General features: G+C 41.8%; 1 protein-coding gene across 2 annotated transcripts in view; it reads left to right on the forward strand.

Annotated features, from left to right (window-relative positions):
* Window positions 1-16,965, forward strand: part of TENM1 (teneurin transmembrane protein 1) — a 641,347-nt gene that overhangs the window by 482,238 nt on the left and 142,144 nt on the right. For both annotated transcript variants that reach the window (XM_059680479.1, XM_059680478.1), the window contains one exon: window positions 1,273-1,540. In XM_059680479.1, coding sequence (XP_059536462.1) covers window positions 1,273-1,540 — 268 coding nt within the window. The remainder of the gene's footprint in view (window positions 1-1,272; window positions 1,541-16,965) is intronic.

The raw sequence follows: 16,965 nt of genomic DNA on the forward strand, positions 1-16,965 counted from the left end.
TCAAAGAAAGGATTGGCACCCAGCCAGGGTTGCTCAGTGGTTGAGCATCGACCTATGAACCAGGAGGTCAGGGTTCAATTCCCAGTTGAGGCACATGCCAAGGTTTCAGGCTGATCCCCGATGTGGGGCATTCAGGAGACAGCCGATCAATGATTCTCTCTCAACATTGATGTTTCTATCTCTCTCTCCTTCTCCTTTCCACTCTGAAATCAATAAAAAATACATATTTTTTTTAAAAATAAAAGAATGGCCAGAAGTGCTGGACAATGTGAGATATGTGTTTAACTATGTGTACTAGTTTGGGAAAAGGAAAGAGGGACAGGGTTCTGAGCTAAGCATGAATGAGGGCACAGAAATATCCATATTGTGCATGTCACCTTAAATGTGTTGAATAGGATAGGCTGTATTTTTAAAGTCGAAAGTCATGAAATGCAAACTTTAGTTTTAGTGACCACTTTGGGTTGTTTAACTCCATCTGTGCTAATAAACAAATAAGTCACAGCAATTCATTAAAAGTAGCCAAGCAGTATTTTCACTCTGGGACCAACATATAATATAAAAATTTCAGAGGAGCTATTGGGAGTTATTTGCTTTTCAGTCACAGGTGCCAACTTAAAAAAACTACTTCCCAGCTATTGGTATAACCAGACACAGAGAAATATGTAAGCAAAATTTGATTAAAAATTTGGCCTCAGGGTCATTCCAAAGCTCCAAAGAAGACGAATTTGATGGCATCAGTAAAGATTAATTCTAGGGAATCCATAATCTCTGTCATAAAATATCACTTGCTGGGCCTGCTTCTGGAGACCTTCCTCTTAAAGACTGTAGCCTGAATAAGGATCACAGCAATAGTTTTGTGATATATGACTTAACACACTGAACAAGATTTTGTGTATGGGTGTATATAAGAAAAAGACCACTTAATGGCACCCATGTCACTGAATTGCTTGACATTCAGCAGTGTGATCTACTACTAAGCAGTGTTTAGAAAACTGTTGAAAAACTGAAATTGTGCTTTTCACAGTCATTCCTGGCAGAGAAAAAAAGAGAATAGTTCTCAGAGTTGGCTGGATGGCTTGTCTCCATGCAGATTCAGTGCAGAATTAGAAACCTATGGACACACAGCCTCACAAAGATTCTAGAACAAGTGGCTTTACATCCACAGATCCCTTTAAGCTCTCTCCTTTTATCTGTTTCTAAGCCAACAAAGCATGCAATATTCTGACCTACCTGTGAGCACTCATCAGAACCAATTTGACTTTCTTCTTTCAGGTTGTACAGGAGGAGATCCCCATTCCTTCCAGCTTTGTGAGGCTGAGTTACCTGAGCAGCCGCACCCCCGGATATAAAACACTGCTACGGATCCTTCTAACACATTCAACCATTCCCATGGGGATGGTTAAAGTACACCTCACAGTAGCTGTGGAGGGGCGACTCACCCAAAAGTGGTTTCCTGCTGCAGCTAATCTCGTCTACACATTTGCTTGGAACAAGACAGACATTTATGGACAGAAGGTTTGGGGCCTGGCAGAGGCCTTGGGTATGTTGAAATAATTCTATGCAAATAGTAGTATGACAATCACAAAATAGAATGTACTTGTTGCATATTAATCTGAATTTGAAATAATTACAGCCTTTCTTTTATCTAAAACAGGCGTGGGGAATCTTATTTCTGCCAAGGACCATTTGTATATTTACAACATTATTTGAGGGCCATACAAAATTATCAACTTAAAAGTCATCCTGCTATATTTGGTCAAACATTGAATTAATTCACCGCTCATGCCTTGACAGGGCCAGACCAAATGATTTTGCAGGCCTTATACAGCCCGCAGCCTGCTGTTAACCACACCTGATCTAAAGGATCTAAGGCAGCGGTTCTCAACCTGTGGGTCGTGACCCCTTTGGCGGTCGAACGACCCTTTCACAGGGGTCGCCTAAGACCATCCTGCATATCAGATATTTACGTTATGATTCATAACTGTAGCAACATTACAGTTATGAAGTAGCAACGAAAATAATTTTATGGTTGGGTCACAGCATGAGGAACTGTATTTAAGGGCCAGAAGGTTGAGAACCACTGAAAGGTGTTTTTTCATTTAAACACTTCCTTCATGCCTGGTTAGAGTCCCCTTTTGATACATTCTTGCTTCAAACAGTTTTAGTTCCCTTTTCATGATGACTACACACCAGTAGAATCACATACTCTCTGGCTTGTAACTGTCTCCAGAGCTAAGCATTACCTTCTAACTGTGACCTTTGGTGTGGCATTCTTAGGCCATGTTTTTGGATTTGACATTTAGACTGTCATTTCCACTTAGAAACGGCAAAATTTTAACTTATAGGCATCTCCACTTATTACCTTTTATGTCTAAGATGGTTAGACTCCATTAAATTGTTACTTTGGTAGGTTAAATAAAAAATCATCCTACCTTCCCAGTCCTTTTGATTTTCTGTTATCTCAAGACTTTAAAACCTAGAATCTTACAGATAGCAGAAACCTTAAGAGGTCCTTTGGGCTGATAGTTTTCAGATATTTAGTTCTCAGAGACAAATGACATTTTTAAAAAATGAGACTGAGAAAGATTTGCCAACTTTTTATTTTGGCAAGTAAGGCTATTTTAAAAAGGGGGAAAACACTACTATCTACTATTACCTCCTATCACCATCTATACTAATAAAAGGGTAATATGCTAATTAGACCGGGAGACCTTCCGGACATCCTTATGGACAAAGCCATGGTGGTGGGGCTGAGGCAGAAGCAGTTAGGGGTGATCAAGCCAGGAGGGGAAGGCAGTTGGGGGTGATCAGGCCAGTGGGGGGGGCACTTGGGGGAGAGCAGGCCAGCAGGGGGGCCAGTTGGTGGCAAACAGACCAGCAGGGGGGCAGTTGGGGGCAAGCATGCCAGTGGAGAGGCAGTTAGGGGCAAGCAGACCAGCAGGGCGGGGGGAATTGGGGGTGATCAGGCCAGCAGGGGGTGTGCTGTGGAGGTGAAAAGGCTGGGGCAGTTGGGGATGAGTAGGCCAGCAAGGGGGTGCAGTTGGGGGTGATCAGGCCAGCCAGGGAGGGCAGTTAAGGGCCATGAGGTCAGCCAGAGAGGGCAGTTGGGGGCCACGAGGCCAGCCAGGGAGGGCAGTTGGGGGCCACGAGACCAGCCGGGGAGGGCAGTTGGGGGCCACGAGGCCAACCAGGGAGGGCAGTTGGGGGCCACGAGGCCAGCCAGGGAGGGCAGTTGGGGGCCACGAGGCCAGCCAGGGAGGGCAGTTGGGGGCCACGAGGCCAGCCAGGGAGGGCAGTTGGGGGCCACGAGGCCAGCCAGGGAGGGCAGTTGGGGGCCACGAGGCCAACCAGGGAGGGCAGTTGGGGGCCACGAGGCCAGCCAGGGAGGGCAGTTGGGGGCCATGAGGCCAGCCGGGGAGGGCAGTTGGGGGCCACGAGGCTAGCCAAGGAGGGCAGTTGGGGGCCACGAGGCCAGCCAGGGAGGGCAGTTGGGGGCCATGAGGCCAGCCGGGGAGGGCAGTTGGGGGTGAGCTGGCTGGCAGGGGGGCAGTTGGGGGGACCAGGCGGCAAGAGGGATAGTTGGGGGCAAGCAGGCTGCCAGACAGAGTGGTTAGCGGTGACCAGGCAGGCAGGTAGATGAGTGGTTAGGAGCCAGCAGTCCCAGATCGTGAGAGGGATGTTGGACTGCTGGTTTAGGTCCGATCCCACAGGGCCATGAGGGATCACACAGGGATGGGGCCTACACCGGCAGTCATACATCCCCCGAGGGTTCCCAGATTGGAGAGGGTGCAGGCCAAGCTGAGGGACAGCCACCCCTCGCCCTTGTGCATGAATTTCATGCACCGGGCCACTAGTTTATAAATAAATTCAACATTTATAAATCAGTCCTAGTTGTGAATGTAACTAAATGTCTGAAGTTTTAGAAATTGTGGAAAGCAGTTGGGGGCCATGAGGCTGGCAGGGGAGGGCAGTTAGGGGCGAACGGACCAGCAGGGGAGGGCAGTTGGGGGCGATTGAGCCAGTCAGGGAGGGCAGTTGGGGGTCATGAGGCTGGTGGGGGAGGGCAGTTGGGGGCCATGAGTCTGGCAGGGGGGGCAGTTGGGGGCAAGATGGCTGGTGGGGGGCAGTTGGGGGCAAGCAGGCTGGCAGGCAGAGTGGTTAGGAGCCAGAGGTCCTGGATTGCGAGAGAGCTGTCCGACTGCCAGTTTAGACCCGATCCCACAGGGTGCAGGCTGGGCTGAGGGACATCTTCCCCCACTCCACCACCACCCCCCCCGGCACAAATTTCGTGCACCGGACAACTAGTAATTTCATAAAAGAGGATACTTTAACACAAACAAAAAGAGTAGTCTGTCTTAAGAAATGACAGTAAGCAATCTAATACAGATGCTGAAAGAGAGAGAGACAGAGACAGAGACAGAGAAACAGAGAGACAGAAAACCAATGTCTTTATTTCCCTCCCTCACTCTGTAGATGACAGTGAAAACTTCCTAAGAGACCTGACAGGTCTGTGGAACCGCAGCTGGGAGCCATTGTGCCTTCAGGCAGTATCTCCTGGAAACCACCCCTGGATAGATGAGAAGACTATTTTTAAAGTTCTCCAGAATAGATGTTTTCATATCCTCCCTTGGAAGTGTCTATCATGATACAGCTCCCATATAACTGACCTATATTTTTTAGACTACATTGTGTCAATTTCTTCTCTTTCTTAACAGAGGAAAATATATATAGAGAAAACAAAGACTTGTTTGCCCAAGAGACCCTCATATATTGAAGTAATTAACTCATCTCTGTTGGACTATATTAGCATGCAAGGAACATACTGTGTTCAGATTTCCTCAGTTGGTAGGGAATTACTGTAAAGACCCACCACCCGCCCCAGGCCCTCACCACCCCACTATCTGTGTCCATATATGCCTACAAGGTCTTTGGTTGATTATCTCCCTCCCATCCACCCTTCCCCACCTTCCCTCCAAAATTCCACACTCTGTTCCATGCTTCCATGTCTCTGGATCCACTTCGTTCATCAGTATATTTTGTTAATTAGACTCCGTATATGAGTGAGATCATGTGATATTTGTCTTTCTCTCACTGACTTATTTCACTTAGCATGATACTCTCCAGGTCCCTCCATGCTATCTCAAAGGGTAAGAGATTCTTCTTTTTTTCTTTTCTTTTTCCTTTTCTAATTTTATTTAATTTATTTATTTGTTTGTTTATTTATTTATTTATTTTTGCTGCATAGGTTTACCTATTCTTGATATTTCAAACAATTAGAATCATACAATATATGGTATTTTGTATCTGGCTTCTTTTACTTGGCATAATGTTTCCAAAACTTATCCGTTTCATAGCATGTATCAGTACTTTGTTCCTTCTGTGACTGAATAATATTCCATTGCATGGATATACCACCTTTTTTGTTTATCTATTTGTCAACCGATGGACATTTAGGTTGTTTCCACCTTTTGGCTCTTATGAATAGTGCTGCTATGACCATTTATGTAAAAGTATTGGTTTGAGGTAAAGACAACACAATGAAAGAGAATTACAGGCCAATTTCCCTCATGAACATAGATGCCAAAATCCTCAACAAAATCTTAGCAAATCGGATCCAGCAGTACATCAGAAAGATCATACACCATGACCAAGTAGGATTTATCCCAGGGATGCAAGGATGGTACAATATCCGCAAATCAATAAACGTGATACATCACATAAACAAATTGAAAGAGAAAAACCACATGGTCATATCAATAGATGCAGAAAAAGCATTTGACAAAATTCAACACCCATTTTTGATAAAAACTCTCAGCAAGGTGGGAGTAGAAGGATCATACCTCAACATAATAAAAGCCATATATGACAGGCCCACAGCCAACATCATACTCAACGGACAAAAACTAACACCATTTCCCCTAAGAACAGGAACAAGACAGGGATGCCCCCTCTCACCACTCCTGTTCAACATAGTACTGGAAGTGTTAGCCATTGCAATTCGGCAAGAAGAAGAAATAAAAGGCATCCAAATTGGAAAAGAGGAAGTAAAACTGTCCTTATTTGCAGATGACATGATATTATACATACAAAACCCTAGAGATTCCATCAAAAAGCTACTAGACTTAATACATGAATTTGGCAATGTAGCAGGATACAAAATTAACCCCAAGAAATCTGAGGCATTTCTATACACCAATAGTGAACTTTCAGAAAGAGAGATTATAAAAACAATCCCGTTTACCATTGCACCAAAAAAATTAAGCTACCTAGGAATAAACTTAACTAAAGAGGTAAAAGACCTCTACTCAGAAAACTACAGGACGTTGAAAAAAGACATAGAGGAAGACATAAACAGATGGAAGAACATACCGTCTTCATGGATTGGTAGAATCAACATCATTAAAATGTCCATACTACCCAAAGCAATCTATAAATTCAACGCACTTCCCATTAAAATACCAACAGCATACTTCAGAGATCTAGAACGAACTTTCCAAAAATTCATCTGGAATAAAAGAAGACCCCGAATAGCTGCAGCAATCCTGAAAAAGAACAAAGTAGGTGGGATCTCAATACCAGATATCAAGTTGTATTACAAAGCCACTGTTCTCAAAACTGCCTGGTACTGGCACAAGAATAGGCATATAGATCAATGGAATAGAATAGAGAGCCCAGAAATCGGCCCGAACCAATATGCTCAATTAATATTTGACAAAGGAGGCAAGAACATACAATGGAGCCAAGATAGTCTCTTCGGTAAATGGTGTTGGGAAAATTGGACAGATATATGCAAGAAAATGAAACTAGACCACCAACTTACACCATATACAAAAATAAACTCAAAATGGATAAAGGACTTAAATGTACGACAGGATACCATAAAAATTCTAGAAGAATCCAAAGGCAAGAAAATTTCAGACATATGCCGAAGCAATTTCTTCACTGATACAGCTCCTAGGGCACTTGAAACTAAAGAAAAAATGAACAAATGGGACTACATCAAAATAAAAAGCTTCTGCACAGCAAAAGAAACCATCAACAAAACAACGAGAAAACCCACTGTGTGGGAAAACATATTTGCCAATGACATATCTGATAAGGGCCTAATCTCCAAAATTTATAGGGAACTCATACAACTTAACAAAAGGAAGATAAACAATCCAATCAAAAAATGGGCAAAGGACCTAAATAGACACCTTTCAAAAGAGGACATTCAGAAAGCCAAGAGACATATGAAAACATGCTCAAAGTCACTAATCATCCGAGAGATGCAAATCAAAACAGCAATGAGGTACCATCTCACACCTGTCAGACTGGCTATCATCAACAAATCAACAAACGACAAGTGCTGGAGAGGTTGTGGAGAAAAAGGAACACTTGTGCACTGCTGGTGGGAATGCAGACTGGTGCAGCCACTATGGAAGACAGTATGGAGTTTCCTTAAAAAACTGAAAATGGAACTCCCATTTGACCCTGTGATCCCACTTCTAGGAATATATCCCAAGAAACCAGAAACACCAATCAGAAAGGATATATGCACCCCTATGTTCATAGCAGCACAATTCACCATAGCTAAGATCTGGAAACAGCCTAAGTGCCCATCAGTAGATGAATGGATTAGAAAACTGTGGTACATCTACACGATGGAATACTATGCTGCTGTAAAAAGGAAGGAACTCTTACCATTTGCAACTTCATGGATGGAACTGGAGAGCATTATGCTAAGTGAAATAAGCCAGTCAATAAAGGAAAAATACCACATGATCTCACTCATTCATGGACAATAGAGACCATTATAAACTTTTGAACAATAATAGATACAGAGGCAGAGCTGCCTCAAACAGATTGTCAAACTGCAGCGGGAAGGCCGGGGAGGGTTGGGGGGCAGGAGGTAGTGGGGTAAGAGATCAACTAAAGGACTTGTATGCATGCATATAAGCATAACCAATGGACATAAGACACTGGGTGATAGGGGAGGCTAGGGGACTGTCTAGGGCGGGGGGATAAAATGGATACATATGTAATACCCTTTGTAATACTTTAAGCAATAAAAAAAAAAAAAAAGATTAAACTTTTTCAAAAGTAAAAAAAAAAAAAAAAAAAAAAAAAAGTATTGGTTTGAATAGCTGTTTTCAATTCTTTGGGAAATATACCTAAGTAGAATTATTGGATCATACTGTAATTCTGTTTGACTTGTTGAGGATACAACAAACTGTTTTCCACAGTGTCTGCACCATTTTATCAACCTCACTTAATGCATAAAATGTATTACATCTCTTCCTTTTAAATACTCTGATGCTAAAGATTAAAAAATTTTCCTCCTGTTGTAGTTAAGTACTCTTACTCAGTTTCCAATATGTCTGTGGATGTTGAGTAAACAACTAAAACACAAAGAAAGGCAGTCTTTGTAGTATACACACAGTAATGGAGCCTCCATTCCTATTGTTTGCTTATGAGTGTTAGTTTACTTCCTATTTCTACAATTATGTTCCTGGTTTAAACTTCTTCAAACATTCTGACTTTAAAATATCCTTAATTGAAATGCTAAAATATATGTTATTGGTTCCTTTTTAAGGTCAATAAGAGTAAAAAAAGCAAGAGTCAGTTGACCCACTCAGAAAACCCAAAGGGAGAGGGGGGAGATGTTCCTCATGGTGTTTTATGTGCACCTAAAGGACACAATTTTTTAGGTAGAGAAAGAAAACTGGCAACTATCCCGATAACAGCCAAAATGATTTCAAGTGTGATACCTAAAATAGGAAATGTCCTGATAACTTAATCATGATTAAAGGGGTTTTATCTACTACCTAGTGTCCATATCCATCTCCTTGGAAACTAAGAGAATATTTTCAACAGTGGTAAAAGCATTAGAACAAGTGGTAGAATAAAGTTGGAGAATCTGCTTCTTTGAAGGTGGATTGTGAGCACCTTAAGAATTCCATAGACAAGAAATAGTTCAAATGATAAATGGATGGAAACAAAGGGATGATGAATATTTCCACTAGCTCATACCTTCATAAATATGATTAAATCTAAACAAGCAAAGAAAAACATTTAGTTGTATTTCTGGCCACATTTCATAATCACTTAGCTGATGTGAGAAGAAAGAGACTCAATTTTGCACCAGATATTAACAATTATCTATACTAATAATAGAAATATGCAAAATGTCCAGGATGCCGTCACAGTAACAGTAATGACCAAACAGCAGGCTGTGTGGGGCGACCAGGCTGACAGAGGGTTAGTGAGGGACAACCAAACAACTGAGCAGCAGGCTGCATGGGGTGACCAGGATGATAGGGGGATTAGTGAGGGACGACCAAATGACTGAAATCAGGGTATGTGGGGCAACCAGGCCAGCAGGGGGGTTAGTGAGGGACAACCAAATGACTGAACAGCAGGCTGCATGGGGTAACCAGGCCGGCAGGGAGGGCAGTTGGGGGTGACCAGGCCGGCAGAGGGGGGTACTTGGGGGCGACCAGGTTGGCAGGGAGGCAGTTGGGGGCAATCAGGCCAGCAGGGGGGCAATAAGGGGTGACCAGGCCGGCGGGGGGCAGTTGGGGGTGACCAGGCCCGGGGGGGCAGTAAGGGGTAAGCAGGCTGGCAGGGGGGTGGTAAGGGGAGACCAGACCAGTGTGGGGGGCAGTTAGGGGCAACCAGGCTGGCAGGGGGTCAGTTAGGGGCAACCAGGCTGGCAGAGGGGGGAAGTTGGGAGCAACCAGGCCAACAGGGCGGGGGTGGGGGTTGGGGCAACCAAGCTGGTGGACAGTTTGGGGCAACCAGGCTGGTGGGGGGTGCAGTTAGGGGTGATCAGGCTGATGGGGGGGGCAGTTAGGGGCAATCAGGCAGGCAGGCAGGTGAGCAGTTAGGAGCCAGCAGTCCCAGATTGTGAAAGGGGTGTCCGACGGGTCCTGGATTGGAGAGGGTGCAGGCTGGGCTGAGGGGACCACCCCCCCCATGCATGAATTTTGTGCACCAGGCCTATAGTGCTATATATAAAATACTTCCCAGATTTGCTTCACATTCAGAAATCCTGGTATAGTCTTTGGTTGGCAGAATAGCCACCACTTACTAAATATGTCCATTCTTGGAACCTGTGAACATATTATGTTACATGACAAAAGAGAATTCAGGTTGCTAATCAGCTGACCTTGAGATGATTATCCTGGTTTATCTAGGTAGTCCCAATGTCATCACAAGATCCTTTAAATGTGGAAGAGGGAGACAGAAGGGAGAGTCAGAGATAGAAGAAGATATAACTATAGAAGAAAGGCACAGCAAGATGCAACATTGCTGGCTTTGAAGATCAGGGAAGGAAGCCACGAACCTAGGAATGTGGGCAGCCTCGATAAGATGGAAAAGGCAAGGAAATAGATTCTCCTTTAGAGCCTCTGGAATGAACTCAGCCTACTGACACCTTGATGTTAGCTCAGTGAGACCCATTTCTGACTTCTGACCCCCTTAACTCTACGATGATAAATCTATCTTATTTGAAGTCTTTATGTTTGTGGTAATTTGTTACAACAGCAATAGGAAAGAAACCTTGACCAATATTTTTAAAGTCCCAGTCATAGCAAGGATTTTTATTTAAACTATTGCCAGAAAGGTTTCCCACTCTTCTTCTTCCCCATGCCAATTAAATATGAACCTCTGTCCCATGCATTTCTAGGTGATGGAGACACAGAAGGTTAGATTTAAAGAAGCTGAATTTGAAGTGATGGTGCATCTCCAACTTGAAATGTCCACTTAGTGTGAAATGTGGGGCTCTTGTTTCCCACATAGCTCAGCTGTGGGTAATTGGTGGGATCTCTAAGGGCCAGAGTGTCACAAAAGAAGAATAGCTTGTTGAGGGACAGCCAAAATGAGAAAAGGAGTGCTTGAGATCCTAGGATAGTTCACCATTTTTTCCAATGAAACAGACTTTGCAACTGGAGGGATAATCCCAGAGTGAATAAATTAGCGGCAGAGGTTCTGTGAATGACTTCCTTGGAGAAGTATCAATGGCAACTGATAAGATTGATTAATCCAAGTATAATATCGATCAAGTGCAAGAAGAGTAAAATCACCCCCAGGGTTGCAGTACAAAAATCGCCATCACTAGTTCATCCGGCTTAAAGATTTTGTTGTCTGATACACAGACAAGACTCTCCTACTAAAAACTCTGTGTGAGCATGTGAAATGATTTGGCTTTAGTACTTTATTTTCTAGCTCTAAATAAGGTATGATGCCTGGAAACCATTGCATATTATTTAGTTTCTTTCTCAACTCTACTGCTTGCAAAACAATGTAAAAACATCATTATTGTTAAGTTCACAGTGCCATTAAAATTCTAGAAACGGCTTATTTAATTTGACAAACTGGCTTGTTCAGGGGCTCTGATGTGCATCCATTATATGAATTCTGTCAAAATAACTCCCTATGTCCACCTGGGTCTGCACACATTATCAATATGTAATAATGCATTCTGCCTGGTCTTCATTTTAATTAAATTAAATTGCAGCGGTTTGGAGTCCTGGAAGTTCAGGAAATCAGCCATCCGCCTTTAATAGCACTGCTATAAACAATTCTATTTTTCCTTCAAGGTTATTGGCAACAACAATTGCATAATTATTTAGTACAGTAGTTTGGCAAGAAAGAGTAGTGTTTCAGGGAGAACTAGACTTCCTAAAGGTTCACGGTGCATATGAGTCTGTCTGAATTTTGTGAGAGAAACAGGGGGACATTAATAGTAACAGGTGCTAAGCTACGGTTGCTTTGTGCACACAAAACATCCCTGAGAACGTTGCTTTAGTGTTCATAAATTTCCCTTCAGTTAAACCTAAGCAGGCTGGGAAGCCACAGAAATAGCATCCACTGAATATTTTAATAATAAGTGGGTATTGCTTTACAATTTGCAAAGTACTTTCATATATATTATCTCACTTTAATCCTTATAACATTCCTGCCTGGTAGGCATGGCATGATTAATATGATTATTTTACAGAGGGGGAAACTGAGGTTCGGAAGGAGCAAGTGACTTGCATAGAGTCCTGTTCAGAGCGGAGGTTCAAGCTTGGATTTCCCAGTCCTGAGTGCTATATGTCTTTCACTGCTGCCTCTCATCACTAAAGTGACCAACCTACCTTACCGAGTACCCAATTCAACGCCCCAGTGGCTTTCTGTCAAAGAAGCTCCAGAGATAATAATCTTTCATCATTTCTCTCCACTCATGAATTCATAATCGTTAACTGAGAGCAGGGCTGTTTTATCCACTCAGCTTCATAGGCACAGCACCAAGGATATGAGGTTTTCAAGGACCAACAAAAATGTTTGCCACCTGAAAAGTAAGTTTATTGGCCCCAAAATATGAAAAGGAAACCAGAAAAATCAACATTAATAAATGTTAAAATAAATGTCTACAAAATGGAGCATTATGTCAGCTGGTCAACTGCAAGTCAGTTTTCACTTGTACATATGAAATATGTTTAATGTTGGGTATGGATTGTGAGTTGTATCCCTTTTCATATGTCTGATAAGATATGAGATAGCACCTCGCAAAGTAAAAATGCATAGAGCCTACCAGGTTTGTTTGTTTTTTTTTTAATGACTCTGGTAGATACTCTCTCTGATAAGCAGCCTGTGCCCATTTCAAACTGCAGGTCACACCCATTAGTAGATTGTGAAATCCATTTGCTAAGTCAATCAAGTATTTTTTTAATGAAGTAAAATGTAATGGAATGTAACAGAACAAAAATGAAAAGAAACGAAAATAGCAGAATGTAACACTATTAAGAGAGTATTGTTTTAGAAAAATTTGTTTCAATTATACGTGTGTGTGTGTGTGTGTGTGTGTGTGTGTGTCCCCATGTGCATGCTGGGTCACAATTAAATGGCTTCAGAGCATAAGAATTTGAAAGCTATTAGTAAGATGATACACTCAAGATACAGAAAAATTAAATAGTTTACCAAATAAACCATATGACTTATTTTCCAAGTTAGCATTTATGACCGTTTTTGCCTCCCAGTCTCCTCTACCAACTCTTGTCAGGGTATTATGGAGATCATCTCTTTAAGATTGGGTGACCATATGATTTATTATTCAAACCAAGATACTTTTGAGAGTAAAAGGGGATGCTCTTCATAATGATATCAAAACAACAACATAACCACGTACTGTTCCAGAATACATAGTACTTCTACCTCAAGGTGATCCCTAGCTTCCTGTCTTTTTAATTTGGAGCAAATAAAAGGTTATTTGTTTAGTATTTCAGAATTGTGGGTCTTTCTCTTAATAGTTATGATTAACAGTGGGAAAGGGCACTTACTAAAGAGTCACTGGGTTTGAGCTCTGGTTCTGCCATTTACTAGCCAAAGCTCACTTTACTTCTCTGAATCTATCATCCCATCTATCAAATGGTAGTAAATACATCTTCCTCACTAGTTTTTGTGAGTCATCAAATGAGGTAATATACACAAAAATGTATTTGAATGTTAGGCGTTATACAAATGTGAGGTGGTATTATTTTAAGGAGGCCATGGATAAAAGTTCTAGAAGATAGTTAACCCTTCAGGGTATGGCCTCTCTCACATGACAGATTATCCAGTCCTGTGTAATATCCACTGTATCCACAGTGCGTAGCAGATCACCTACCTGCCAGGCACATAGCGTGGCTCACTGAAGCTTTGCTGAGTCATTAGAGGATAGCCCCTTTTTTTTTTTTCATTACAATATTGCATCCCTTTAATCAGTCACATTTATTTAAAGGATAAACAGTCCATTTTCAAGGTGAATCTACTTCCTGAAACCTCCCCAAAGAAAAATGCCTAAGTGCTGCTAAAGAATAGTTATCTTTTCTTTTGTACTATGTGGGGTGAAATGGGAGAAAGGGTTGTTCTTCATTTGTTTTTTATGCACTAGAGAGAAACTGACTCTTTAGCCACCCTGACCTTCTTTAAATCTCCCAAAGACACCAAACTTCAAAGCCTTGCACTCATATTGTTCTCTCTGCCTAGTATGCTCTTCCCTATACTTAATGAGGTAAACCCCTTCAGCATAAAGAGGCATTTCCTTGCCTTCCAACTTAAATTCTCTTGTTACACTCTCTCTTAATACATTCCCATCATAACATTTTAGACACCCCCCCCAGCTTTATGACTTATTTGCTTGTCTATTTGTTTACTGACTGGCTGAATTCCTTTAGTAAAATCCATTTTCTCTCTCACACTGTTAAAGTCTATTTTATCTCTCACTGTGTTGCAGGGAGGTGAAGTTTTGAGCCAGTTACTTTGGGATGACAGTCCATCATAATATTTATCACAATTTGTGTGTGTGTGTGTGTGTGTGTGTATGATTGAATTTTGTTTTATATTTCTGTCTGTCACTAGAATGTGAGCTCATCTGAGGGATGCTATGTTGTTCTGTGTTGTTCATCCCTGTGTCCCCATTAAATATTGCATATTTTTTGGATGAATGAATAAAAACAGAGGCTAAATTTTTAACCCTTGCTTATACAGTTGACCCTCGAACAACACGGTTTTCAATTGGATGGGTCCACTGATAAGCATATTTTTTCAATAAATACTGTAGATGTGTTTTGTCTTCCTTTTGATTTTCTTAATGTTTTCTTTTCTCTAGCTTACTTTATTGTAAGATTGCATACAATATATGTATTATATATATATATTTATAACATATAAAATAAGTTAATCAACTGTTTATGTTATTGATAAAGCTTCTGATCAACAGGAGGCTATTAGTAGTTAAGTTTTGGAGGAATCAATTGTTATATGTGGGTTTTCTACTGTGTAGGTGTCCATCGCCCCCAACCACCACGTTGTTGAAGGCTCAACTGTATAATGGGATGGTGGGCCTGCCAAAGGAGAGTAGGATATTGCCTAGGTACACAAAGGTGCTCACAAATGTGAATGTGAGCCAGTACATCACTCTGCCTTTGGTAGCCTCTGAGTCATCCAGGTTCCAGGCTCCCTTTTATGAAGCTAGGCTGGGACAAAGCAGCCAGAAAAAAAAATAGATTTCAGAGCAGAGGACTTTTGGCAAAAATGATGTGTGATTACCTCACTCCCAGATGCTTTTTACTTTCCCTACCTATACTTTCTCTTCATCCAGCTCTCTCATTTTTAGCACTATCGTGTTTAAACCTTATTTTGTAAACAGGTAGGATATAGATCCTAAGTAAAGTATCACCAAATCAACTCCAGTGATTCATTCAAAAGATCATAACCAAGCAGAGTTTATTTTAAGACCAACAAAGATCGTTCAACATTAGCAAATCTATTGCTATAATTCTCCACCTTTAATATATTAAAAGACAAAACTATGTGACTATTTCTGTAAGTGCTGAAAAGGCACTTGGTAAAAATTCATCACCTGATTCTGACACTCTTGCTAAGCCAGAAATAATAGATAGATAAACAAAGCATTTCAAGCTACCGGGCAATGTGTCAAATTGAGGAGCCTCTGGGGTCATCCTAGCCTATGATAAATCACTAGGGAAAAAGAAAAGGTATAAGCAGCTCTGGGAGCAGGTACCTGTTCTCAGTAGATAGCATGTTATCTACATAGGCTTGGTCTATTGTTGCCATGGCCTGCATCTGGTTCTTTAGATCTTTTGTTTTTTATGTTTCATTGGTTTTTTGCATCAATCTAGTATTTTAAAAGAGTGGGATATATTTATGATTCTGTTTTAAAAATCTCTTTTGGGTAAGAAGGTGTTGATCTACCATTTGAATGTCATAAAGTTATTTTTAGATGTTCCTTGAGTTCATGAAGGTAACATGTAAATTTCTCACACTGCCTATCAGACTACTTTTAATTATATATTGCCTTCATAAATGCAACCATTATGAATTCTGAAGCCTTAGCCTGAAGCTGTTGAAAATCAGCTGCTTAATCTTGTCATATTTCACACATCAGCTTCATTGCATGGCATCTTTCCCTAGCTACTTAATGTCAATCTCCTACCCCAGCCCTGTAGGTGAATGTCACAGCCACTAAATTGGGTGTCAGGAGCACTGTGGCCCTCAGCCTTCTTACAGTCCCCACATCATACAAATGCTGCTGCTGTGATCAGTACAATGAGCATTCAGTTATTTTTCCAATGTCAAATGGCTTTAGGGGAACAAGCTGCAGCTTTTCTTTGTAAGCCAGTGTAATATTTGCAAGATAACTAACAGTGAAGTCAGAGGTACAATCCTGTGACTGGTGCAAAAGTAACAAGCCTATCTTGACAATCAATGACTCGTGGTTAAGGAACATTTCATTAATATCTCTGTGAGGAGGTGAGGGAGAGAATACAACAAGATAGAAATCCAGACGAAATTAAAGGGTGCCACCAGAGAAGAGGTCACATGGTTCAGAAAAAGTATTGTGCCTTTATTAATGGCCATTTCTCAACTGCCTTCCCCATATATACACACCAGCAAGGGACCCACTATGCCAGCCCCTGGGAAGTATAGTTCAGGAACCCCCTCCCCCACCTACCTCCACTCACTGCAAGACTAGTCTATAGTCTCTAGCTCCTCTGAAATATTGGTGAATAATTATTTTTCCTTCCTATGACATTGTTCTTCCTTGTCCCCACTTTAGAGTGCCAAAGGCTGAATCTGTGGTCTATCCCCTGCTGTGTTGATGACCAAATGTGAGAGGCAACAGGCTGCCTGGGAAATGGTAGTGGTCCACCCTGCAATTTAATGGAGACTCGGCTGTCACAGTGCCAGGGAGAGTGTATGTCAGGACTCAGCATTTTCAGTTCCAGCCCCTGAGTAGCCCCTTTCCCCCCATATTTAATTATCTGAAAAAGAGTAGGCATTTAGTGCATATCAGTCTGCTTCTATGAGAGGAAGTCTAGAATTGGTTGGTACTGTATTTGGAAAGCAGCTCAACTCCGTGGGGTGAAATGTCTGCCTTCTCATAAGCCGATTGTAAGTTCCAGGATTCGGCTTAAGTGGGCTGCTGTCAGAAAGAAA

Source organism: Myotis daubentonii, chromosome X, assembly GCF_963259705.1.
Source record: "Myotis daubentonii chromosome X, mMyoDau2.1, whole genome shotgun sequence".
Lineage (NCBI taxonomy): Eukaryota > Metazoa > Chordata > Mammalia > Chiroptera > Vespertilionidae > Myotis > Myotis daubentonii.